Here is a 19,594-nt window from a genome sequence, read left to right on the forward strand (position 1 = left end):
TGTTTCTGTTATTAAAGAATTCATAAATTTTGAGACATAATTTCTGTTTTCCAAATTGCAAAAGTATCTTGTAGGTTTCTCTCCTTCTTGTATCCATTTAGCTCTTGATCTTATAAATACACCATCCATTTTTTTCTTCCGTAAATCTAAAAGTTCTTTTCTTTTGTTTTCTAAAAGTTCATAATTAGTGTTAGGATGGGACTCAATATTCTTTATTTCTTTTAAAAGTTTATCTTCATTATTGATGTTTATTTTTTTTTCTATGAGACGCATAACGAATGGTGATTCCTCTAATAGATAAAAGAAGAGTTTCAAAAAAATAACTGGTCATTAATGGTTATAAAAGGTTGGTATGTTAAAGTATTTACCAAGATTGTATAATATTCCCTTCACATCGCTTCATTGAATGTAAGAAATATTGTTGTATGTATCATAACGTTTTGTCTTATAGAAATGGATGTATTATTTGAGCATAGAGAACGTTGCAAGTTTTAACTTATAACACTAAATATGGAATATGGTAAAACATCCGGTACCGCAGCATACAGCTATTAACCTTTAAGCGTAGAAAATGATAACAACTACCGTGCCTCGCAATAAAAAACAACAATAACATTCTATCTTAATTAATGTCTGTATAGTAGTTCATATGATGTATTTGAAAAGCTAATTAATTACTATTCAGTTAATGCATATTTTGATTTTTTTTCCTTAAATGAGAATAGTTTTGTTCAGATTGAAAGATAAATAAGTCCAGAAAAGATCAATGGCTTGGAAATATTTAAAAATCATATTTCTCAAAATGTACGAATTCCACTTCCTTAACAATTTAATTTTACAGTATTTTCAACGCTTGAAACGTATAAAAAGGATAATAAGTAAGCTTATTTATTTATTTGTTTGTTATTTTTTGCAAAAATACCAAATGTATACCTTCTACTTATTTCCTATTACTTTCATAACAATTCAAAACGAATCAAAAGAAATATTATCAACATCAATTATAAAGAAGTATCAAATTGCTAACAGTTGTCACATCAGATGTGAAGTCTTTTTTTATTTTAACCATCATTTTATATGGTTATTTATTCTTTTCAGCTTACTTTTCGATGTTTTATTCATGTCGAACAGCAAAAACTACGAAATTTTGTTTATTTTGATTTAAAAGTAACTTAATTATCAGGTTGAAGGATCTGACCTTAACAAAACATCTTTTCATTAGTCTGAATGTATTTATGCACCGTTTTGACATATATAACAATTTTTCATTTGTCGTTTATATCATTTGCTTTCTTTTCTCGTCATTCAGTATAAGTTAACCATTTGTTAGAATTCAAATTTCCCACCCATTAAGCATTTAGGTACCTTTTTGTTTGGAGGAATATAAATGTGTTTGTACATTGGTTTATTCATTGGTTTATTTCAATGTTTAAACTCCAACATGTGTGGGAATTATAACTGTCATTTAATATCAGAGACCTATTGAATCTCAGGAAAGGCTAAATGCTGCAAGCTGGCAATTAAACATCATACGACTATTGGAGCGGATACGACAATAACACTTTATTTATTTTACTTTATCATATCATAATTATATGCTAAACATTTTAGGTTTTCATAAAATTGTGTCGCAATATACTCATAAACCGTGAAATTCGGTCAAGACTGTTAATAAATTTATAAATGAATACCTGAATAGGGTCAACATTTATTTATACAGTATTTACCGTACAGGTAGCGTTCATATATGAAGTTTTGTCAAAATTACACATTCACCGCAGAGCAGTCTCTTTACATGTACATGTAGTTTAATTAATAGCAGCCGTCTTTAGCTGGATTATGATTGATAAATTTCAAGCAATATCTGAACTAAAAGTTGACACGATATTTCGGTAAAGTTTCTTTTTGTTTCCTGCGGCAGACACGATTTTATTAAGTCTGTTCCAAAGTGCAACATCACCCACACTCTCTTTCACCGGCTAAGCAATATCAAATCAAAGGCACTATACCTAAAGTTATAAATTCGAAGTTATTACTGATCTTTATAATGCCTCCACCCCTACCTTTATAAAAGCACCAAAATGGTAGTATATAAATAACACATGGGTTTGTGGGTAACAGTAAAAATATCATCCCGAGGAAAATACTGTTACCCTCGGCTACGCCTCGGGTAACAGTATTTTCCTCGGGATGATATTTTTACTGTTACTCACAAACCCATGTGTTATTTATTTTATTACCCCGAACAAAAATACTTTGATGATCTGTAATTGTCAACTAAATCTAACTGTAACAAAAATAAACCAAGAGTAACAATAACTAAACTGTCCTTACCTTTTAAGTTTTAAGTGTACTTTAGGCCTACTTGAGAAGTTTTCTTTTTCTTTTATTCTTAAAGCAAGTGATGATATCTACAAATCATAAACATACAATAAGCTAGGTTTTATTTAGGAAACAAAACACTAACCCATTTACACGGTTATGATCTGTGAAATCTGATCCTCCTGTTTCCAGAATATTCTTAGCATGGTTTTTGACAAAATAACGACGATATCCTATGTCTGTCCACCATATCTGTAACGTTTCACTGATTAAAATTGTGAAATAATCCTTTGTTGCATGCTTAAATCGTCTGCATGTTCCAGTTTGACACATAATTATTTACATTGCAATTACTTCCGTTGAAAACGGATGTTCACTTTTTGACTATTCAACAAAAAGATATTTCATACGCGAAAAGCACACCAGGGTGCGAACAACTAAATTTTATGAGTGTCATAGTTACTCCTGAGAAGAAAGGAAATTTTGTACCAACCACAACTTAATGTATCTACCTAAATCTAACCGGTGATAGAAACCAAGGAAATCAAGACAATCAATGCAACGTCTGAAATAAAGTACTGTCATATCTAAAACATATAGCACTATGAAATGCTTAGGGCTGCGTGTACCCGTGGATATGTACACATGTACTGTATGTGTGACATCGGTTGAACATAAATCGACTTGCATGCATAGTTTGTATCATTCAGTGAAAATTTGGTAGGTAATGGTGTCATGTACACGGTCCGTACTCTCAGTGCCCGAGGGGGCGGATAGACCCTCATTAATCTAGAACACATACATCGGTTGAACATAATACTGTAAAAGGTATTTCAGTAAACCAGAACTCTGCTTCATTAGTAGGATCTTGATAATTTTCAAATAATTATAATCTGATGAATAAAACGCTTGGAAGTATTCATTTATTACGATTGATTACAACGATATAATGTCATCGGTGCATGTATAACATCGAATGACAAATGCATTTATCATATTTGTTGTCAGATTTTGCATTTAAAATTACCTTTTGAATTTCGTTATTGTTCTAGTCCTACTTTCAGTCAATCAAATGTGTAAATTTTACATTTGTCAATTTAAACGACAAAACAATAAAGGCCTCTTTCTGTAACTGATTGTTGAAAGAAAAAGAGTGCCCTAAAGGCTGTGCAGTTTGGACACAACAAAAAGGGTAAAAAACCATTCGATATTCCTCGCCGATAACATAACAATCATTTACCAAATTATTTTATTACCCCTCACTTTTTTCGTAATGTTAATTTCCCATAGACCTCTGGGAGTTATTCTTACTGTTAATGCAAGTGTACCACGTGACTACGAATTTTGTACTGTTACATAGGTAACAGTATTTTTTAACAGTATAAAATCTGGTCACGTGGTCTATTTTCTAAATAAAATGAAATAAAATGGCCGCCATTTTTTTCTCGATTCATTCTTATTTGCGACGATAGGGCATCGCCGAAGTAACTCTGATAAAATTTAGTTCTTTGCACCCTAGAGTCCCTTTCGCGTATTAAATATCTTTTTGTTGAATAGTCAACAGGAAACATCCGTTTTCAACGGAAGTTATTGAAATGTAAATAATTTTGTGTCAAACTGGAAGATGCAGACAATTAAAGCATGCAACAAAGGATAATTTAACAATTTTAACCTGTGAAACGTTACAGATAGAGTTGGTGGACAGACATATGTAGGATATCATCGTTATTTTCTAAATGCACTTTGTCTAAAACCATGCGAAGAATATTCTGGATGCAGAAGGATCAGATTTCACAGATCATAACCTTATAAATGGGTTAGTGTTTTGTTTTCTGAATAAAACACAGCTTATTTTATGTTTATGACTGGTAGATATCAACACTTGCCTAAAGAATAAAAGAAAAACAGCTTCTTAAGTAGGCCTACAGTGCACTTAAACTTACAAGGTAAGGACAGTTTAGTTATTGTTTCTCTTGGCTTATTTTTGTTCCAGTTAGATTTAGTTGACAAATTCAGATCATCACAGTATTTGTTCGGGGTAATAAAATAAATAACACATGGGTTTGTGGGTAACAGTAAAAATATCATCCCAAGGAAAATACTGTTACCCGAGGCGTAGCCGAGGGTAACAGTATTTATACGAGGGATGATATTTTTACTGTTACCCACAAACCCATGTGTTATTTATATAATAACACGGGTTAAAACATGGCTGAAACGTTGTACTCGAGAAGAATGCTGCTTCTTACTTAATTAGTTTTAATTTCTTCATTGATTAGGGCTGAATTTTTCTTTTCAGTATATGTGTATACTGTGTATTCTAAGGATTCATTTTCTTTCAATTTTCACATTTTTGCTTTCTTCTATGAGCAAGTAGTTGAAATATTACGTGTAACCTATCAACACAAAATACTATCAAACTTGCATTTCACTTATGAAAAAATTGTAAAATATGGTATATACTAGTTTCTGGTAAAGCTGATTAAGTTCACAATGTCATATTTTAATACATTAAAAACTAATAAAGCATTTTTGGTGACAGTTTAAATGTGAATTTCTATATATAATCTAAATTCTAATGTCATTAACTGTTATAGAAAATGCAGAAATACACACATTTATATATATATATTATGATTATATTATTGATTCGAACACATGGCGTGATATGCATGTATAAGTTTATTGGTATTCTAATTATATAGCAACATTGCTGCAGATTGTGCAAGATTGTGAAATGGAAAATGAAGTTTTAGGATTGTTACATGAAGTCGGGTATTCAAAAGAACTCTCGGAGAAACGCGCCAAAATTTATGAAAATGCTGGAAAAGGAGTAACAATATTTGAGAGAAGAAACTTTGGTGGAGATTTTGATATTGTGATAGGCGGAAGTAGAGGAGACGGTACGGGAGTGTATTTAGACTGTGATGTAGATAAAATATTTGTTCAAAATGAAGTTAAATGTTTTGATGAAATCGGAATTGACGCGATCGATGCTTCTTTTAAAACTGTATTTCGATTAGAAACAGAAGGAATCCCAAGTGGTTATGCAAAACTTCGACTACATAGTATGCAAGATGGAGCAGATACCAATCAAACAGGCGACATATTGCAACATAGAATAAAACAAGCTCTCACCAATGTTGATGGAATCCAATATCTACGGAATGATCATACGCTATGCTCAGCTATTGGTCCCCAACCAGGGCAAGTGTCAAACAGTTGGCTTCATCAAAACATTGTATATTCCAAAGTCAAAGCTGGACCTTCTACACCTTATAATATTCGCATACCTTTATTGCAAACAAATTTAGAACTTGATGAGGCTCTAGCGTTTCGGTGCTCATGTCCTGCTATTGTTCATCAGTGTTGTGAACGAGTCAGTGGGCGCCAATGGCCTCCGACATATATTGTCCAATCAGTGATATCGCAAGATGCTTACGTTGTTCCGGTTGGGCTAAAAGATCATACTGATGAAAATTTACAATGGCGAATTTGTTTTACACTGACCGAGATTGCATTAGTACAATCATTTAACGACACCCAAATCAAACTTTTTGCGGCTTTGAAGCTGGTAACGAAGCATTGCCTTAAACCAATTTGCAAAAATATTACCACATATATCATAAAAAACATCCTGTTCTGGTTAATGGAAGAAAGTGAACACAGTCATTGGGAAGAGAAATACTTCAATGAACGGTTTACAGACGCTTTGCTGTATCTGAAAACGTCAATAAATAACAGAGAACTTAAAAATTACATGATACCAACAAGAAATCTGCTCCTCAATAAAGTAAGCTACGAAGCTATGCTTTGATTAAAAAAGTAGATTATCTGCTTATGGACGGAGTTAGCACAGTGTTTGCATGTCCAGAGATCAAAGAAATTATAACGATTGATAAACACGAACGTCATAAAATTCTCATAAAAAGGCAAGCTCGGGAGGAGGTTGTGTTGTCCATTTTTTCGCACCCTCCAGAACTAATTGCTACAATTTTTACTAAACTTGTTTATGGCGGAAAATGAAATCGGGGTTACCGAAGTCTTCACCGATAAGATCTTTGCCTATGTGAGGAAAAACAATCCTTTTGACTTTTTCCGTTACATAATTTCCATGGATACTAATTTGGTTTTCGAAACTTGCAATTTTCCAGATTGTACGATTTTATGAAACGTCTATTAAATTATTCAACAATGAGTCAGTGTATACATGTATTGATTATAAATATGACGGCTGTTGTGACCTATAATATAGGAAATGATAACATATAACATAACAGGGAACGTGTGAATGCAAACCAAGTTTTCAAAATCATGTCACTTTTATTTCACTAAAACTTAATAAGTATATACAACTTTAGGAAACAACAAAACAAATATAATGAAATAATATACATTTGAATGTTTATATAAGATGTAAACGACGCGTAAATTGCAATGATTTTATAGAGTGAGACAATTTTTTTGTACTATTCAGACTATTTGGTCATTCAAAACTATAAATGTCTTGTACTAAATATTTGATAAAATAAAAATACACAGACGTGGCAATATGCCGGGAAATGAGATTCATAATAAAGTGCCATTTTGTATATTTCCGATAATAAAGTGCCATTTTGTATATTTCCAATTCTACGCATAATATTAGAATGTCATTTGAACATGATTTCATATAAAGTGTAATTTAAAGGAAAAGTAAACATTTTATTCCAAAGCAATGGAAGTCATTCGTTCACCATTAGCGAAGAACACGTGATACAGTAAAGTTCTTGTGTAAGATATATGTTAAAAACATGGATATATGTGCGTGCACGAGCGTCAAATAATAGTTCTTATTATAGATATGTGTTAAACCATGGATATATATTCACGAGAGTCAAATAGGTGCCATTAGTAACAGCTCTTTTTAAACATGGACAAGTCATTCACACATCTTTCATTCTTATGTGACATACATATAAGTGATCTCAATTTCAAGTTTTAGACAACCATGTTAACACATATAAATATCATTTGTCTACAATAAAATTCATAGCACTGATATAAACATCTTAAAATGTGTAACAGTGCAATATATATGCCATGGAAAATCATATAAATTTATTAAAAAAAAAACATTGTTAGACAATTAAATCATGTAAGTTATGATGGCTGACTATGTAATGTCAATTCAATTGTTAGTACAGAGAGATGAATAGAACTGATATTGGCAATGATCATTCACTATAATATAGTTACGTAATAACAGTTGGTATTACATTATATAGACGAGTACAAATTATGCAAACAAAGTCCACTTGCCGTCTGTGAACATAGGCCTCCTCCATTAGATCTCGTACTTTGACACCCGTTTTAAATTGGTCAACAAAAGGTTTAGGCGCAAACCGAAAAAATTTTTTATAAAGGAGAACCCTTTTTATTTGATTCCAAATCAAAAAGGGATCACAGGGCTAGCATGAAATTTTTTTCCGAGTCAAAATTTTTTTCGAAAAACGCGGGGCCTGTACTTTTATTGTAATAAGGCAAAAGGGACATTCAATTTTTTACAAATTCATCAAAAATGGGAACCAACGTCTCAGTCATACTTTTACTACTAGTGTGCGGGGGGCGTGTTGTGTAAAATTTTTATGCTCTAAAAACCAAATCCTTCATTTTTTTTCATATGTAATTGCAAAAGGCTGAAGATCTAGCATAAATTTCAATTAAAAAATAAAAAGTTCTTGATGGGTTTTTTTTTGATGTCCAAAAATTTCAAAACCAAAAAAAATTAAATTGGGGATTAAAAATAAGCACATATAGTCCTGGGCTATATTTTAGCATTTTTTATTTTCTAGGGAAAAAAGTGCTTTTATTATGGCCCCGAAAATTTTCGTGCTAAAAACGATTCCCCGTTAGACACGTGTTTCCGTTTTGGAGCGTGAAACGCGAGAGCCGAACAAACCAATGTAACCACTATAGCCACTGCAGTGATGTAGAAACACCATGAAAATGAGCAATCACCTGAAATTAAACAATTTACACAGATGTTAACTTAGTTGTTTATATTTATATGCCACTCAGTCGTCTGTTTTACTTCACGTGGCTTGAATAGCATATGTAAAACACGAATCCAATAAATCGTCATAATCTTCTAAATGGTAATCAGTAATGACATGGTATAGAGTGATTCTGTTTGGTTCGGATCTACTCGCTTTAAAATGCAAGCTCTATATTAATTTAGAATAAAAGATAAAGGGATGGTTTGTCTCAACGGTTTGAAAATATTATAATACAGAAACATCCAGACACAGCTGTACCGTCCTATGATCGTATTTATAACAATGAGTAGTTTGATATTGAGTACAACCATTGTTTGTACTAATGTGAATAGATGTAGTATGTTAAATTACTCTACTATATTCTCGATCGCTTTTGTACATTTAAAAATAACAATTAACTAGTAAATTTTGTAATTTTTTGTTTATAAGGATTTTTACCGGGCAAAATGGGGGCCCTAGATCGTTTACTTACTTCGTGCAAGCGAAAGCCCAATTTACAATGCGATGTGGGAAAATATCACAAAACCATGTGAGGCAATTCGTGCCTCGGATATTAGTGGCCACACGAAAATATTAGTGCGTACGTGATAGGGTTTTTGTTTCAATCGATAGGTATAAACCCCTGGGGCCCTGATTGTGTAATACTGCCCTGCGATATAACGTGGCCACACAGGCAATTTCGTGCGCACGGGTAGTTATTATGTGGCCATGAGATAGTTATAGTATTACGATAGTAATACGTGACCATGCGTTACATACTACGTATGTATTATGTATGCGTGCGCATGAAAAACATATCGTGTGGCCACGTATTTTAATGTATTAGCTATTACGTGGCAACGTAATATCGTTGCGTACGAACGATTTACTATGTCCCCTTTATGCCACAGTACTTTTATTTTCCATCTGCCTGTATGTATATTTGTTTATAAACATACATATGTGTCAATACATGTTTCACGTGCTGATGAACCACTTTTATGATAATTTATTGAAAAACTATTATTCCATTTCATTTAGGGCATTCCGCCCTTTATTATCTGTAAGAAAAACAACAACAACACAACAACAACAAGAAAAGTCATACTCTACCAAGATTGTAAGACCTCGAAGTGTTTCCACATGCCTGTTGAATTTCCGGGCTGTCCAAACCTTTCGGATAAATACTTACGCCAGTAACCATTAGTAAACCTGCAAATTTAAATTTCCTGTACATGAATAATAGAATACATGACATTTTGGGACAATTAGGAGATTACAACATGTGTAAATATATAAATATTGATGCAGCTTTAAACTGTCAAATGAAAATATTTCTTAAAGACAGATATATTCTAGTTTATAGCGAGTCAGTGAGTCTGGCGAGCTTCACAAGTCAGAGTTCAATGTAAAGCTATATAAAATGACAACAAAGGCAAGATTCTTTTTTTAACACATGGCATAATAAAGCATGTTTAATAAACAGAAATATGTGATGATTTTAAATAACATTAAAAACAAGCGATATTTATCTATCATAAATAGATACATGTATATATATTATAAAAATATAAAAATCCAACATGCTGACTTTCTTTTTTAACTCAGTATATAAAGTATAACAAGTGGCAATTAAGAAAAATGGCAAGTGTCAGAGTTCACTTAAAGAGGTATGTTTGTTTGTTGACATTTTGACACATGCCATGTACTTTACGCAACATGTGGTTAAGTGACTAGTTTAAGTAGATTTGCTATGTGATCGTTTGCTTTGCTTATTATGAATGTAAATCGAATAGTTCGAAATAAGCGAGGTCCTGACACAGTGATATATATGAAACTTAGAGAAAAAATTTCGTCACCTAAGTGCAGTAACTGGTCAAATCCTTTTAAATTTAACGGAGTTTACCAGGTGACGAATTGCAGGAAAGCTCGGATTCTTCTAAATCAAGACTAGAGTATTCAATAATTTAAGAACTGTATGTTTAAATTTAAACATCAAATAAATATTGATTGTATTTAATGCTTGCTATAAACAACCTTGCCTTCATTATATTAAAAATAAAAGTGTAAAGTAAATATACAAATTCCGATAGTCAACAGCTATAGCATAACGAGTGTCAGGAGCTACTATTATATATTAAATTGACATTTTACGCATGTCAGAAATCTTGCAGAAGTCTTGATCCGTTAAAAGGCATTAATATTTCCATGTGAACCGTATATTCTCTCATGAACGCCCCCGCCTCTTTTGACATGGAGGAAAACTGAGTTACCAAGGCGATATTATTTTTCTGTTACTAAAAGGAAATAAGCTTCATTATTCAGAATCAAGCGAAAAACAACACAAACACAGTAAACATTTTCCTTTCGTTTTGACAAGATTGAACCTTTTCGAAAATGTGAAGAAAACCCGTACCTAGGCATTTATTAACGTATACACGACATTTAAATGAATAATTAAATATAAATATAACGAGATTAATAATGTTAATTGTTATTAAACCATCATAGACGAAAGCTGGCGCCTTGCAGTGTGATTTGAAAAAATAAATGGTCACATAACATTTGTCAATAAAATATAAATGTATACCTGAACACATTTGAAGAATTCCCGCCGACCGTGCAACCGTCGGGATGACCACGCCCTTGATACAAACGCCAAACATAGCAGTTAGTGATACGAGAAGGCAAATGCCACATGCTAGTCCATTAACAAGGGTGGTTATTTGCCATGACGTACTTGGAATGTCCTTGAACGTCGTGTAGCGTCCACATTCTAAGACTACTGAAACTTCCCCGGCGGCATTTAACGCCGGATAATTACACCGACGAAATATACCAAAATGTACGGGAACAGTTTGTTCCGATTTCCCATTCAGTTGAATTAACAATTGTCCGGTTATCCAGTATGGCATAAAATACCCAACACACAATATTGCAGACGAAATGAAGGACGAAAATGCCCAAAACACTCCGATTCCCGAAAGTCCCGACATTGCTTTAACAATACTATATCCCACATATAATTTGATCAACCAAATATTCTTAAAATATGTCAAAGTAGTGTATATAAACTAAATTAACATATCTGAAGTGTTGAACAAATTTAAAGTCCCCATTTGAATACCATCTTATCATATATTCCACTCATGTTTCCGGTATCTATCACCACTTCATCAATAATGATCCAAATTAAGTCATGTAGCAATTGGAGGTTTATTTACAAATCTATTCAAACGCATCATATACGTTATTTCCATTTCATTAACTACGCACACTTCTCGTTCTCGGCCGTCCGAAATAATCCTTATTAGTAAATTCAAACTCACCGTGATATAAAGGTTCACAACATTTCCATCATAATTATACTTTAAAAGCAGGGAATAAATGCTACATTTACGAGTCTGGATATAATCCGGGCAATAAAACTCAATAATCCACTTTCTTCTCTATTTTTTTGCTATCGACTGGCTCGAGTATCTTTAAGTATTACCCCTCCACAATAAAACATGAGCAATTTATGGGACCTCAGTTTATTGCAGGGACGAATATGTGTATTTTCATCATTTCTGCAATATAAAGTCATTCATTGCAATCCGTATTTGCACATTTATTTTCCCGCGCTTACATATCTTTATTTGTAAAATTTTATCTAGCTAATCCGTTTTTATCCTTTAACAAGACACTAGCTAAATATTTCATTTCACAAAACTAAACGTTAACAATACTTTCAGATTAAATTGTTTAACTTTGTCTGCTCCTTTAGTTGATAAGGTATTGGTCGAAATCCTGCAAGAAAAATACACGAACATAAAAAACTGATATAGAGTTATTTACAAATGCGCTTTACTAATTCATCATGTCCTAGCAAAAATGCAAAAAAAGGTTACACACGAAAATGAATTTTCATATAATTATCTTAATAACAAATTTCAAACACTATGAATTTACCCTCTGGAATGTACTAACTTTTTACGACTTAGAGCTTCACATATTTTGTCTCATTTACATGTATAATATTTTTTTTAGATATACATCCCGAATTCAAAATAATTATAATAATTAAGAAGCTTTAAATGTGAGCTATTTACGTCTTGTAAACTTTAAAATGTAATAAATTTGTGTTTAACTAATACTCTAAAATGCTTATACATAAACATATTTCATGTCACGGATGATTTGTAAGTTTACTAGAGCGTTAGCAACTAATAATTACATTTTTTTTACAAATAATGTTTTTATTTCACATATTGATGACTTTACAAAAATATTAAATAACACATTTAGAAATTACAATGTACAGTAGCAAAGCGAACAAACAAAATACCAAAAAAAGGAGGAACTAAAAATAACGCAATCTTTATTTAATAAACGTGTAAATATTTAGTGTAAAGACAAATAAGATAAATAAAAACATATTGTATAATGATATTAAAGTACATTACTATTTATCTTTTTATGGTGCAATTTTTATTATATTTAAGACACAGTCTATAATATAAATAAGAAAACTATATACAGATTTGATACGAAATTTGTAATAAAAATCAAAATATATATTTTCTTACCAGCAAAAATCAAACGGTTTTAAAATCCGGCATAGCTTGAATTCTTCAAGCGCGTGCTACCCTAAAAATGATTGAAAATACCTAATTAGGCGTAATGATAAACCAAACGTACACTAATCTTATACTAAGTGAGAGACAATACGTCAATCGCAACTTTTCGGTCCTTTCCGTCAGTCTTCGGATAAGGACCTCGAACACAATAGTATGAATACACAGAACGGATGCGGTATTTCGGTCTAACCTACGCTAAGAAACTAAACACGTAAACAAATAGTAAATTAATGCTCGGGGTTGTTGACAAGTTTATTTCCAAAACATGTAGTAAAAGTCCACCTAAAATAATTGAATTCATAGGTACAAAAGCAAACAATACATTATATATTTATTTATTATTATGGTTGTAGAAACCGTAAGTACAAAAAAAACATTTAGTCGGATTTGTTTAAAATTGTACATCAGTGGGCATATTTAAATTACAAATTGTTGTCAGACATATTTTCAATCATAAGAGTACCGAAACAGACATTACTTTTCTTTTGGATGTCAAATATATACATTCGTTTTACATTATCTCTGTTTCTGCTTACATATGAAACCACGTGGTAGAACTATTTTCAATCCGTATTGTTTCCGAGGTTATTATAGATAATAGCTGAGGATGCTCCGATTGACAATACGTACATTATCATAATGTCTGACGTTAACATCGGGAGTTTCCGTAAACAACATCGGGAGATTCCGTATGAAACATCGGAAAAGGAATAAGGTGATCAAATTACGTAAAACATTTGGATACATTTCTTAATTATAATGCAATATTGTAATGACAGGAATGCAATAGTGTTGATATTTTGCACGTTAAAGCAGCACGCCGCCAGATTCATGGTAATTTTCATGAAAATTTTGAAAATGTATTTGAATGTACAATGTATAATATTGTGAAATAACCAAATTGAAGCAATTTATACATTATCAATGGCACTTACAAACCACGTAAATTACCAAAAAAAGTGGTCAAAATATGCATAAATAGCCCTTACTGCCTTAGCAACGCTGTAGAAATATAGTTGTAAATACTAAAAAATCAGTATTTAACCGCACATAACATGTAAAATATAACTTGAATCATTTTAATATATTTCTCAAGTTTGATTTCAATGAAATATTTTGACACATCTAGAGGCGTACAGCTTTAAGGCTTATAAAGAGAATGCTTTCTAATTTGTGAGACAACAATAACAAAAATTAAGAAAACATAAAAAATACAGCAAAAACTTGTATATAGTATTATGACAGGTATATTTTCCTTCGTCAAAATAAAGAAACTTTTCTATTAAAAAGATGACAACAACAAATAACTCATACTGAAGTGTAAATCATTACATGAAGATTCACTTGTTCATGTGCCGCAAATAAAACCTAAAGGCACATTATGCCTCAGAAGTCAATATTTATATAATTCTCTAGAAATGTCAAACATGTGTTTAATAATGTTTTAATAAATGATTTAGAGCATGTTAGATGTTTAACAGCTGAAGAAAGTAACGCTGAATGTGCGCTTATGTGTCGTAAAGGTAGCTAAATGTAAACAAAGTAGTATTTTGACTTCTATACAAAACACTAATTTACCATAATTATGTTATAACCTCTGCCCAAATAGCAAAAGAAGCAAAGTTAATTCACCTATTTGGCAAATTTATGTATGGTATTTTTTTTTGAAACTGCAACAAGATACGAAAAATATAAAGAATGTTTTTTTGAGAAATAAAATGAGCCGCGTCACGACAAAACAAACATAGTGCGTTTGCGACCTGCATGGATCCAGACCAGCCTGCGCATCCGCACAGTCTGATCAGGATCCATGCTGTTCGCTTACCAACTCTATTACAAGTAGAGAAACTGATAGCGAACAGCATGGATCCTAATCAGACTGCGCGGATGCGCAGGCTGGTCTGGATCCATGCTGGTCGCAAACCCATTACGTTGGTTTTGTCGTGACGCGGCTCAAATGATGAAATTTCTAAGGCATAGTGGGCCTTTAATAGTATACCTAGATAAAGTATGCATGCCCCACTTGTAACTAGAAACTTCTACTCTGATTGTGATGTATCACTTTTTAATAAGTTTAACCCCATGTCTTAATTAGATTTATTTACCCATAAACATCTTATTGTTCAAATTTTCCCACGAGAAACTAAATTTGTTCAAGTATTTGTTTACTTCCAATTGTTTTTTGCAAGAAACAAATTGCAGATAACACATGTATTGTTTTAATTTGAAATTCGAAGTTTGCATTAAATTCATTTTTCCTTACTTTTGCAAAGTTGATGCTATAGGAAAAGTTGCCTGCTTTTAAAATGAGATTTTTTTTGACGGATTGTCTGATATGCAGGCTTCGTAACCTAGGACCTCCCTTCAAAATTCCATTGACTTATTATTAATTATCAACATTTTCCTTGTTTTGTGCACGCTTAGGGCATGCGCATTTTGTATACTTTAGGACCATAATCCGCTTTTCATTGAATGTATGGAAGGTATAACAACATAGATAGAATGAATAGATTATGTAATAATTGTACCATGCATAAATTAGAAGATGAATACCATTTTTTATTAGTTTGCCCTAAATACAGACATCTAAGACTTAAATACTTTAAAAGATTTTATTGCCATTGGCCAAGTATTTTTAAAATTTGAAAAGCTTATGTCAGAGCACCAAAAAAGTACAGTTAACAAAGTTGCCAAATATATATACTTTGCGAACAATTTAAGAAATTAAAAGATGGATGATATCGTGTATACTTCTCTGACTATTCTGTATGTTTTGTTAAGCTTCATTTAAAGTTCACATCAGTATATGATTGTAAATATTGGCTATATGCACCTTTCAGGTGTTTAATGCTTAATAAATGTTGTTGTTGTTGTTGTTTTAACTTATTGGAACGATATACGATAAGATGCAACGTACATTAACAAACCTTCTGCTCTCCATATAATTACGTCATAAAAGCTTGACTTCTCAGTGAGATATATCATATATCTGAACAATGAAAAACAAATATATTTTTTACATTAAACCCAGGATGTTTTTATCCATCTCCCCAGATAAACCACTTTTATGTATTAATGTAAAAACCTACATACCTGATTTCATTTTAAATCCCTTCGTTTAATGTTCAAAACAACGAAATGATCGTAGTTATATAGTAAAATATTTAATTTAATGTTCCAACAATAGAGCTATTAATCAAACTAGATGTCAAATCTATACATCTTAATAATTCATTTAAAATTCAAATATTTTTGCTCTCGCTTAAAAAGCCCTTAGGCTGAATATCCCATAGCGCACAAAAAACCCTCCACTACATGCGTAAATTGATTGTAATAACAAATTTGTATGTATTTATACAAAGGAGAAAACTGCGGGTGTTCCTAAAGAAAAAGAATCTACACTATTTATTTATAAATGGGGTAAGTAAACCTTAAATCTCGGTCATGAATCTCGGTATATATATGAATTACAGGTGAACACACATTAAGGTCAGATTATATTCATGACATTAACTATTAAATACGTTACTATCACTGTATCATATTAGAAACTATAAACTCCCGCAAACAATATCTATACCGTAGCATTAGAAAGTTATTAAAGGGTGCATGTCATCCAGACTGATTTGAAAAGGGCTTTGGTCCTCCTTTTGTGCAAAGAAGACCCTCCAACCCTGTTTAAACGGTTGGATCTAGAATATGGCGTTTTTTCGAAATTTTATGCACTTTATGTAAAGAAAGAAAAAACTCTGGTCCAAAAAATGACCATGCCATGCGGAAATATGCCGGACAAAGTTTTTGGGTTAGAGCTTTGGTCTTCAATTTCTGCAAGGAAGACGCTCCAGAGTTGTACAAAAACGAATCTGCAACGGAAACAGACACATGGTGTTTAAACGGTGGACTGTAGAATATGGTGTTTTTTTAACACGAAATTTCTAAGACTTTATATACCTACAGAACTAATAGCCGGGATAAAAAGCTGTCATTTTATGCGGGTCTATTGCCATCATGAGCCTTATATTGTTGTTAAGAATGACATCTAAACCATCACAATCTACTTTTTTTTAAGTACGTAGTGTTCATTTTTACAATGGCTAGCTGTGCATGCCGTCTATTTCTGTAAGTACGTGCTCTAGAGCGCATTCTGTCCAACAAAACTAAATAACATTCTTATCAAGTTGTGATCGATCAAAATAATGTAACACAGAATTTCAGGATAGTTTTGAATCCATGCTGTTACTTTGCAAATTTTAGTTGATCTACGATTATACTGAAAACAGCAAATTGCCGATCCGAAAACGACGAAGCCATGCGGAAATCTCCCGGACATATTTTTCAGGTTAAGGCTTTGGTCCTCCTTTTGTGCAAAGAAGACGCTCCATAGTTGTACAAAACCGAATTTGAAACTGAATCAGACAAATGGTGTTTAAACGGTTGGATCTAGAATATGGTGTTTTTTACGAAAGTTTATGCACTTTATATAGAGAAAGAAGAAAAATCTGGTCCAAAAAATGACCATGCCATGCGGAAATATGCCGGACAAAGTTTTTGGGTTAGAGCTTTGGTCCTCATTTTGTACAAAGAAGACATCCATTGTTGTACAAGTACTAATTTGCAACGGAATCATACAAATCATGTTTAAACGGTCGACTGTAGAATATGGTATTGTTTTTGCCATTTGTATCGAGAAGGAGCAAATCGCCGGTCCAAAAAATGACCATGCCACGCGGAAATCTCCCGGACATATTGTTTGGCTTAGGGCTTTGGTCCTCATTTTGTGCAAAGACGACCCTATAAAGTTGTACAACAACGAATCTGCAATGGGATCAGACAAATGATGTTTAAATGGTGGACTGTAGAATATGTTGTTTTTTTACATGAAATTTCTAAGACTTTATATACTAACAGAACTAGTCGCCGGTATAAAAAGCGGCAATTTTATGCGGGTCTATTGCTATCATAAGCAATATATTTTTGTGAAGAATGACCTCTAAACCATCACAATATACTTAATTATTCTACTTTTTTAAGTACGTAGCGTTCACTTTACGATGGTAAGCTGTGCATGATGTCTTGTTTTGTGTAACAGAACTAAATAACATTCTGGTCAAGTTGTTATGGATCAAAATACATGTATGTAAAAGAAAATTTCAGGAGGGTTTTGTATCCATGATGTGACTTTGCAAATTTTAGTTGATCTACGATTATATTGAAAACAGCAAATTGCCGGTCCGAAAACGACGAAGCCATGATGAAAATTTTGCACGATTGTCTTTTATATCAAATTCATCGTAAGGCGTCTACGAAACAATTATTAATTGCATTATTTACATTAAAATTTAATAGACATATCAATTGATGTATTTGTATAAATTTTACCGTTTTGCTATAATAAGATCGGTATTTGTTGCAAATGCTGATTTTGTAGTCGGTACTGTATAGGTCAATTAATTTTTTAATTATTGGCGCTTAAACGTTAAAAATTGAGAAAACAACTTCACATTTTTACGATAATTATTATATTTTTTACCCTGCGTATAAAATTATTTGTCATCAATTTGAGTCACTAAAATGAAATGTGTCACAATTTCTGCAAAGCCAGGGTTCATCATTGTTACTAAGTTTGGCGTATTCGTTCGCTGAAATAGTAACTCATTTGATGTGCAACCAAGGGTAGCATGCCTTGCAAGACACTGCACGATGGTTTAAAGCTACAGGTCTGTAGCAGCCGCCACAGGGAAATTTAATGGGTCTAGGGTTTAAGGGCATTATGTTTAGAAAGCTTAATAGTTCTTAGCAAAAACGAAAGTCAATTGGTATTGATAGATTCCTCCTTGTATGCTGGGTGTTGTAGAATATTTGATGTAGAACATTAGTTTGAGATTAGGAGAAGTTACATTCGAGTTGTTCACTTCCAGTACAGGAATAGTGTAATTTTCTTTTATTTTGCCAATTTGCCTGTCGGCTATATGAACAACGCCATGTTTGTTCTCGAAATCGTGAAATTTACCTACTGAGTATTGGTTTTCCAGGGTTAAAATTAGAAACAGCATCGCTTTCGAAATTATGAAAGCTCGCCAATGATTGGCTGCGTGAAAGGTCGCCAAAAATGACTTCGTATTGGTCACGGTCAGATCTAAATACGGAGCGTTATTTTAAGCTGATTTAAATCAGATTTCAGATTGGGATTAATTGAGCATGTTCATAAAATCATTTGTTGTGTTGTGTTGTTTTGTTTGATTTTAAGTCAAACCGATGCTGTTGTCAAATGGTAACTTTCCAGCTTGACTGGTGGAGGAAAACCTCAAACCCCTTTTTGCATTATGCCACGCACGGACTGGCACCCGAGGTAGAACCACCAACCTTCCGTCAGTTAGCTGGATACCTTCCTCACATGAAAGATTCCAAAGTCCCTTATTATATTCAAAATAGTGATTCAGCGGCCACTATATGAAACCCTCTTAATCCTTGTAAAATTTATTCGTCCACCAATCACACGGACATTGTGTTCTTGTTTTTTTTTTGCGCAAAACATGCAAAAAGTGTATTTATTAAAAATGTTTACAAGTTTTGATAACTTGAAATGCTATTGGTTGGATGCTTTATAATTTTTAGCACAGATGCAGTAGAATAAAC

The 19,594-nt window shown here is 32.5% G+C and overlaps 2 protein-coding genes and 1 long non-coding RNA gene across 3 annotated transcripts; 1 reads left to right on the forward strand and 2 right to left on the reverse strand.

Annotated features, from left to right (window-relative positions):
- Positions 1-5,059: 5,059 nt before the first annotated feature.
- Positions 5,060-6,139, forward strand: LOC132735871 (uncharacterized). Its single transcript, XM_060722889.1, has one exon. It carries the CDS (start codon positions 5,060-5,062, stop codon positions 6,137-6,139), a length of 1,080 nt encoding a protein of 359 aa, XP_060578872.1.
- Positions 6,140-8,173: 2,034 nt separating this feature from the next.
- On the reverse strand, positions 8,174-11,877 carry LOC132735882 (LHFPL tetraspan subfamily member 6 protein-like). Its single transcript, XM_060722900.1, has 3 exons — positions 10,930-11,877; positions 9,453-9,551; positions 8,174-8,322 (listed from the first exon to the last, which is right to left on the reverse strand). Exons 1-3 carry the CDS (start codon positions 11,333-11,335, stop codon positions 8,174-8,176), a joined length of 654 nt encoding a protein of 217 aa, XP_060578883.1. The 5' UTR covers positions 11,336-11,877.
- Positions 11,878-11,921: 44 nt separating this feature from the next.
- LOC132735889 (uncharacterized) lies at positions 11,922-16,327 on the reverse strand. Its single transcript, XR_009626513.1, has 3 exons — positions 16,052-16,327; positions 12,908-12,968; positions 11,922-12,128 (listed from the first exon to the last, which is right to left on the reverse strand). It is a non-coding gene; the product is annotated as an uncharacterized LOC132735889 (long non-coding RNA).
- Between the last annotated feature and the right edge of the window lie 3,267 nt (positions 16,328-19,594).

This window comes from Ruditapes philippinarum, unplaced genomic scaffold (genome assembly GCF_026571515.1).
Source record: "Ruditapes philippinarum isolate M1 unplaced genomic scaffold, ASM2657151v2 ctg500_1_1_1_1, whole genome shotgun sequence".
In the NCBI taxonomy this organism is placed as follows: domain Eukaryota; kingdom Metazoa; phylum Mollusca; class Bivalvia; order Venerida; family Veneridae; genus Ruditapes; species Ruditapes philippinarum.

Coding starts and splice junctions, on each gene's coding strand:
- LOC132735871 (XM_060722889.1), top strand. CDS start 5,060: ATGGAAAATGAAGTTTTAGGATTGTTACATGAAGTCGGGTATTCAAAA.
- LOC132735882 (XM_060722900.1), bottom strand. CDS start 11,335: ATGTCGGGACTTTCGGGAATCGGAGTGTTTTGGGCATTTTCGTCCTTC. Junction 9,552..10,929: donor AATTCTTCAAATGTGTTCAG/GTATACATTTAT, acceptor TTAAATTTGCAG/GTTTACTAATGGTTACTGGC. Junction 8,323..9,452: donor TTCGAGGTCTTACAATCTTG/GTAGAGTATGAC, acceptor GTTTAATTTCAG/GTGATTGCTCATTTTCATGG.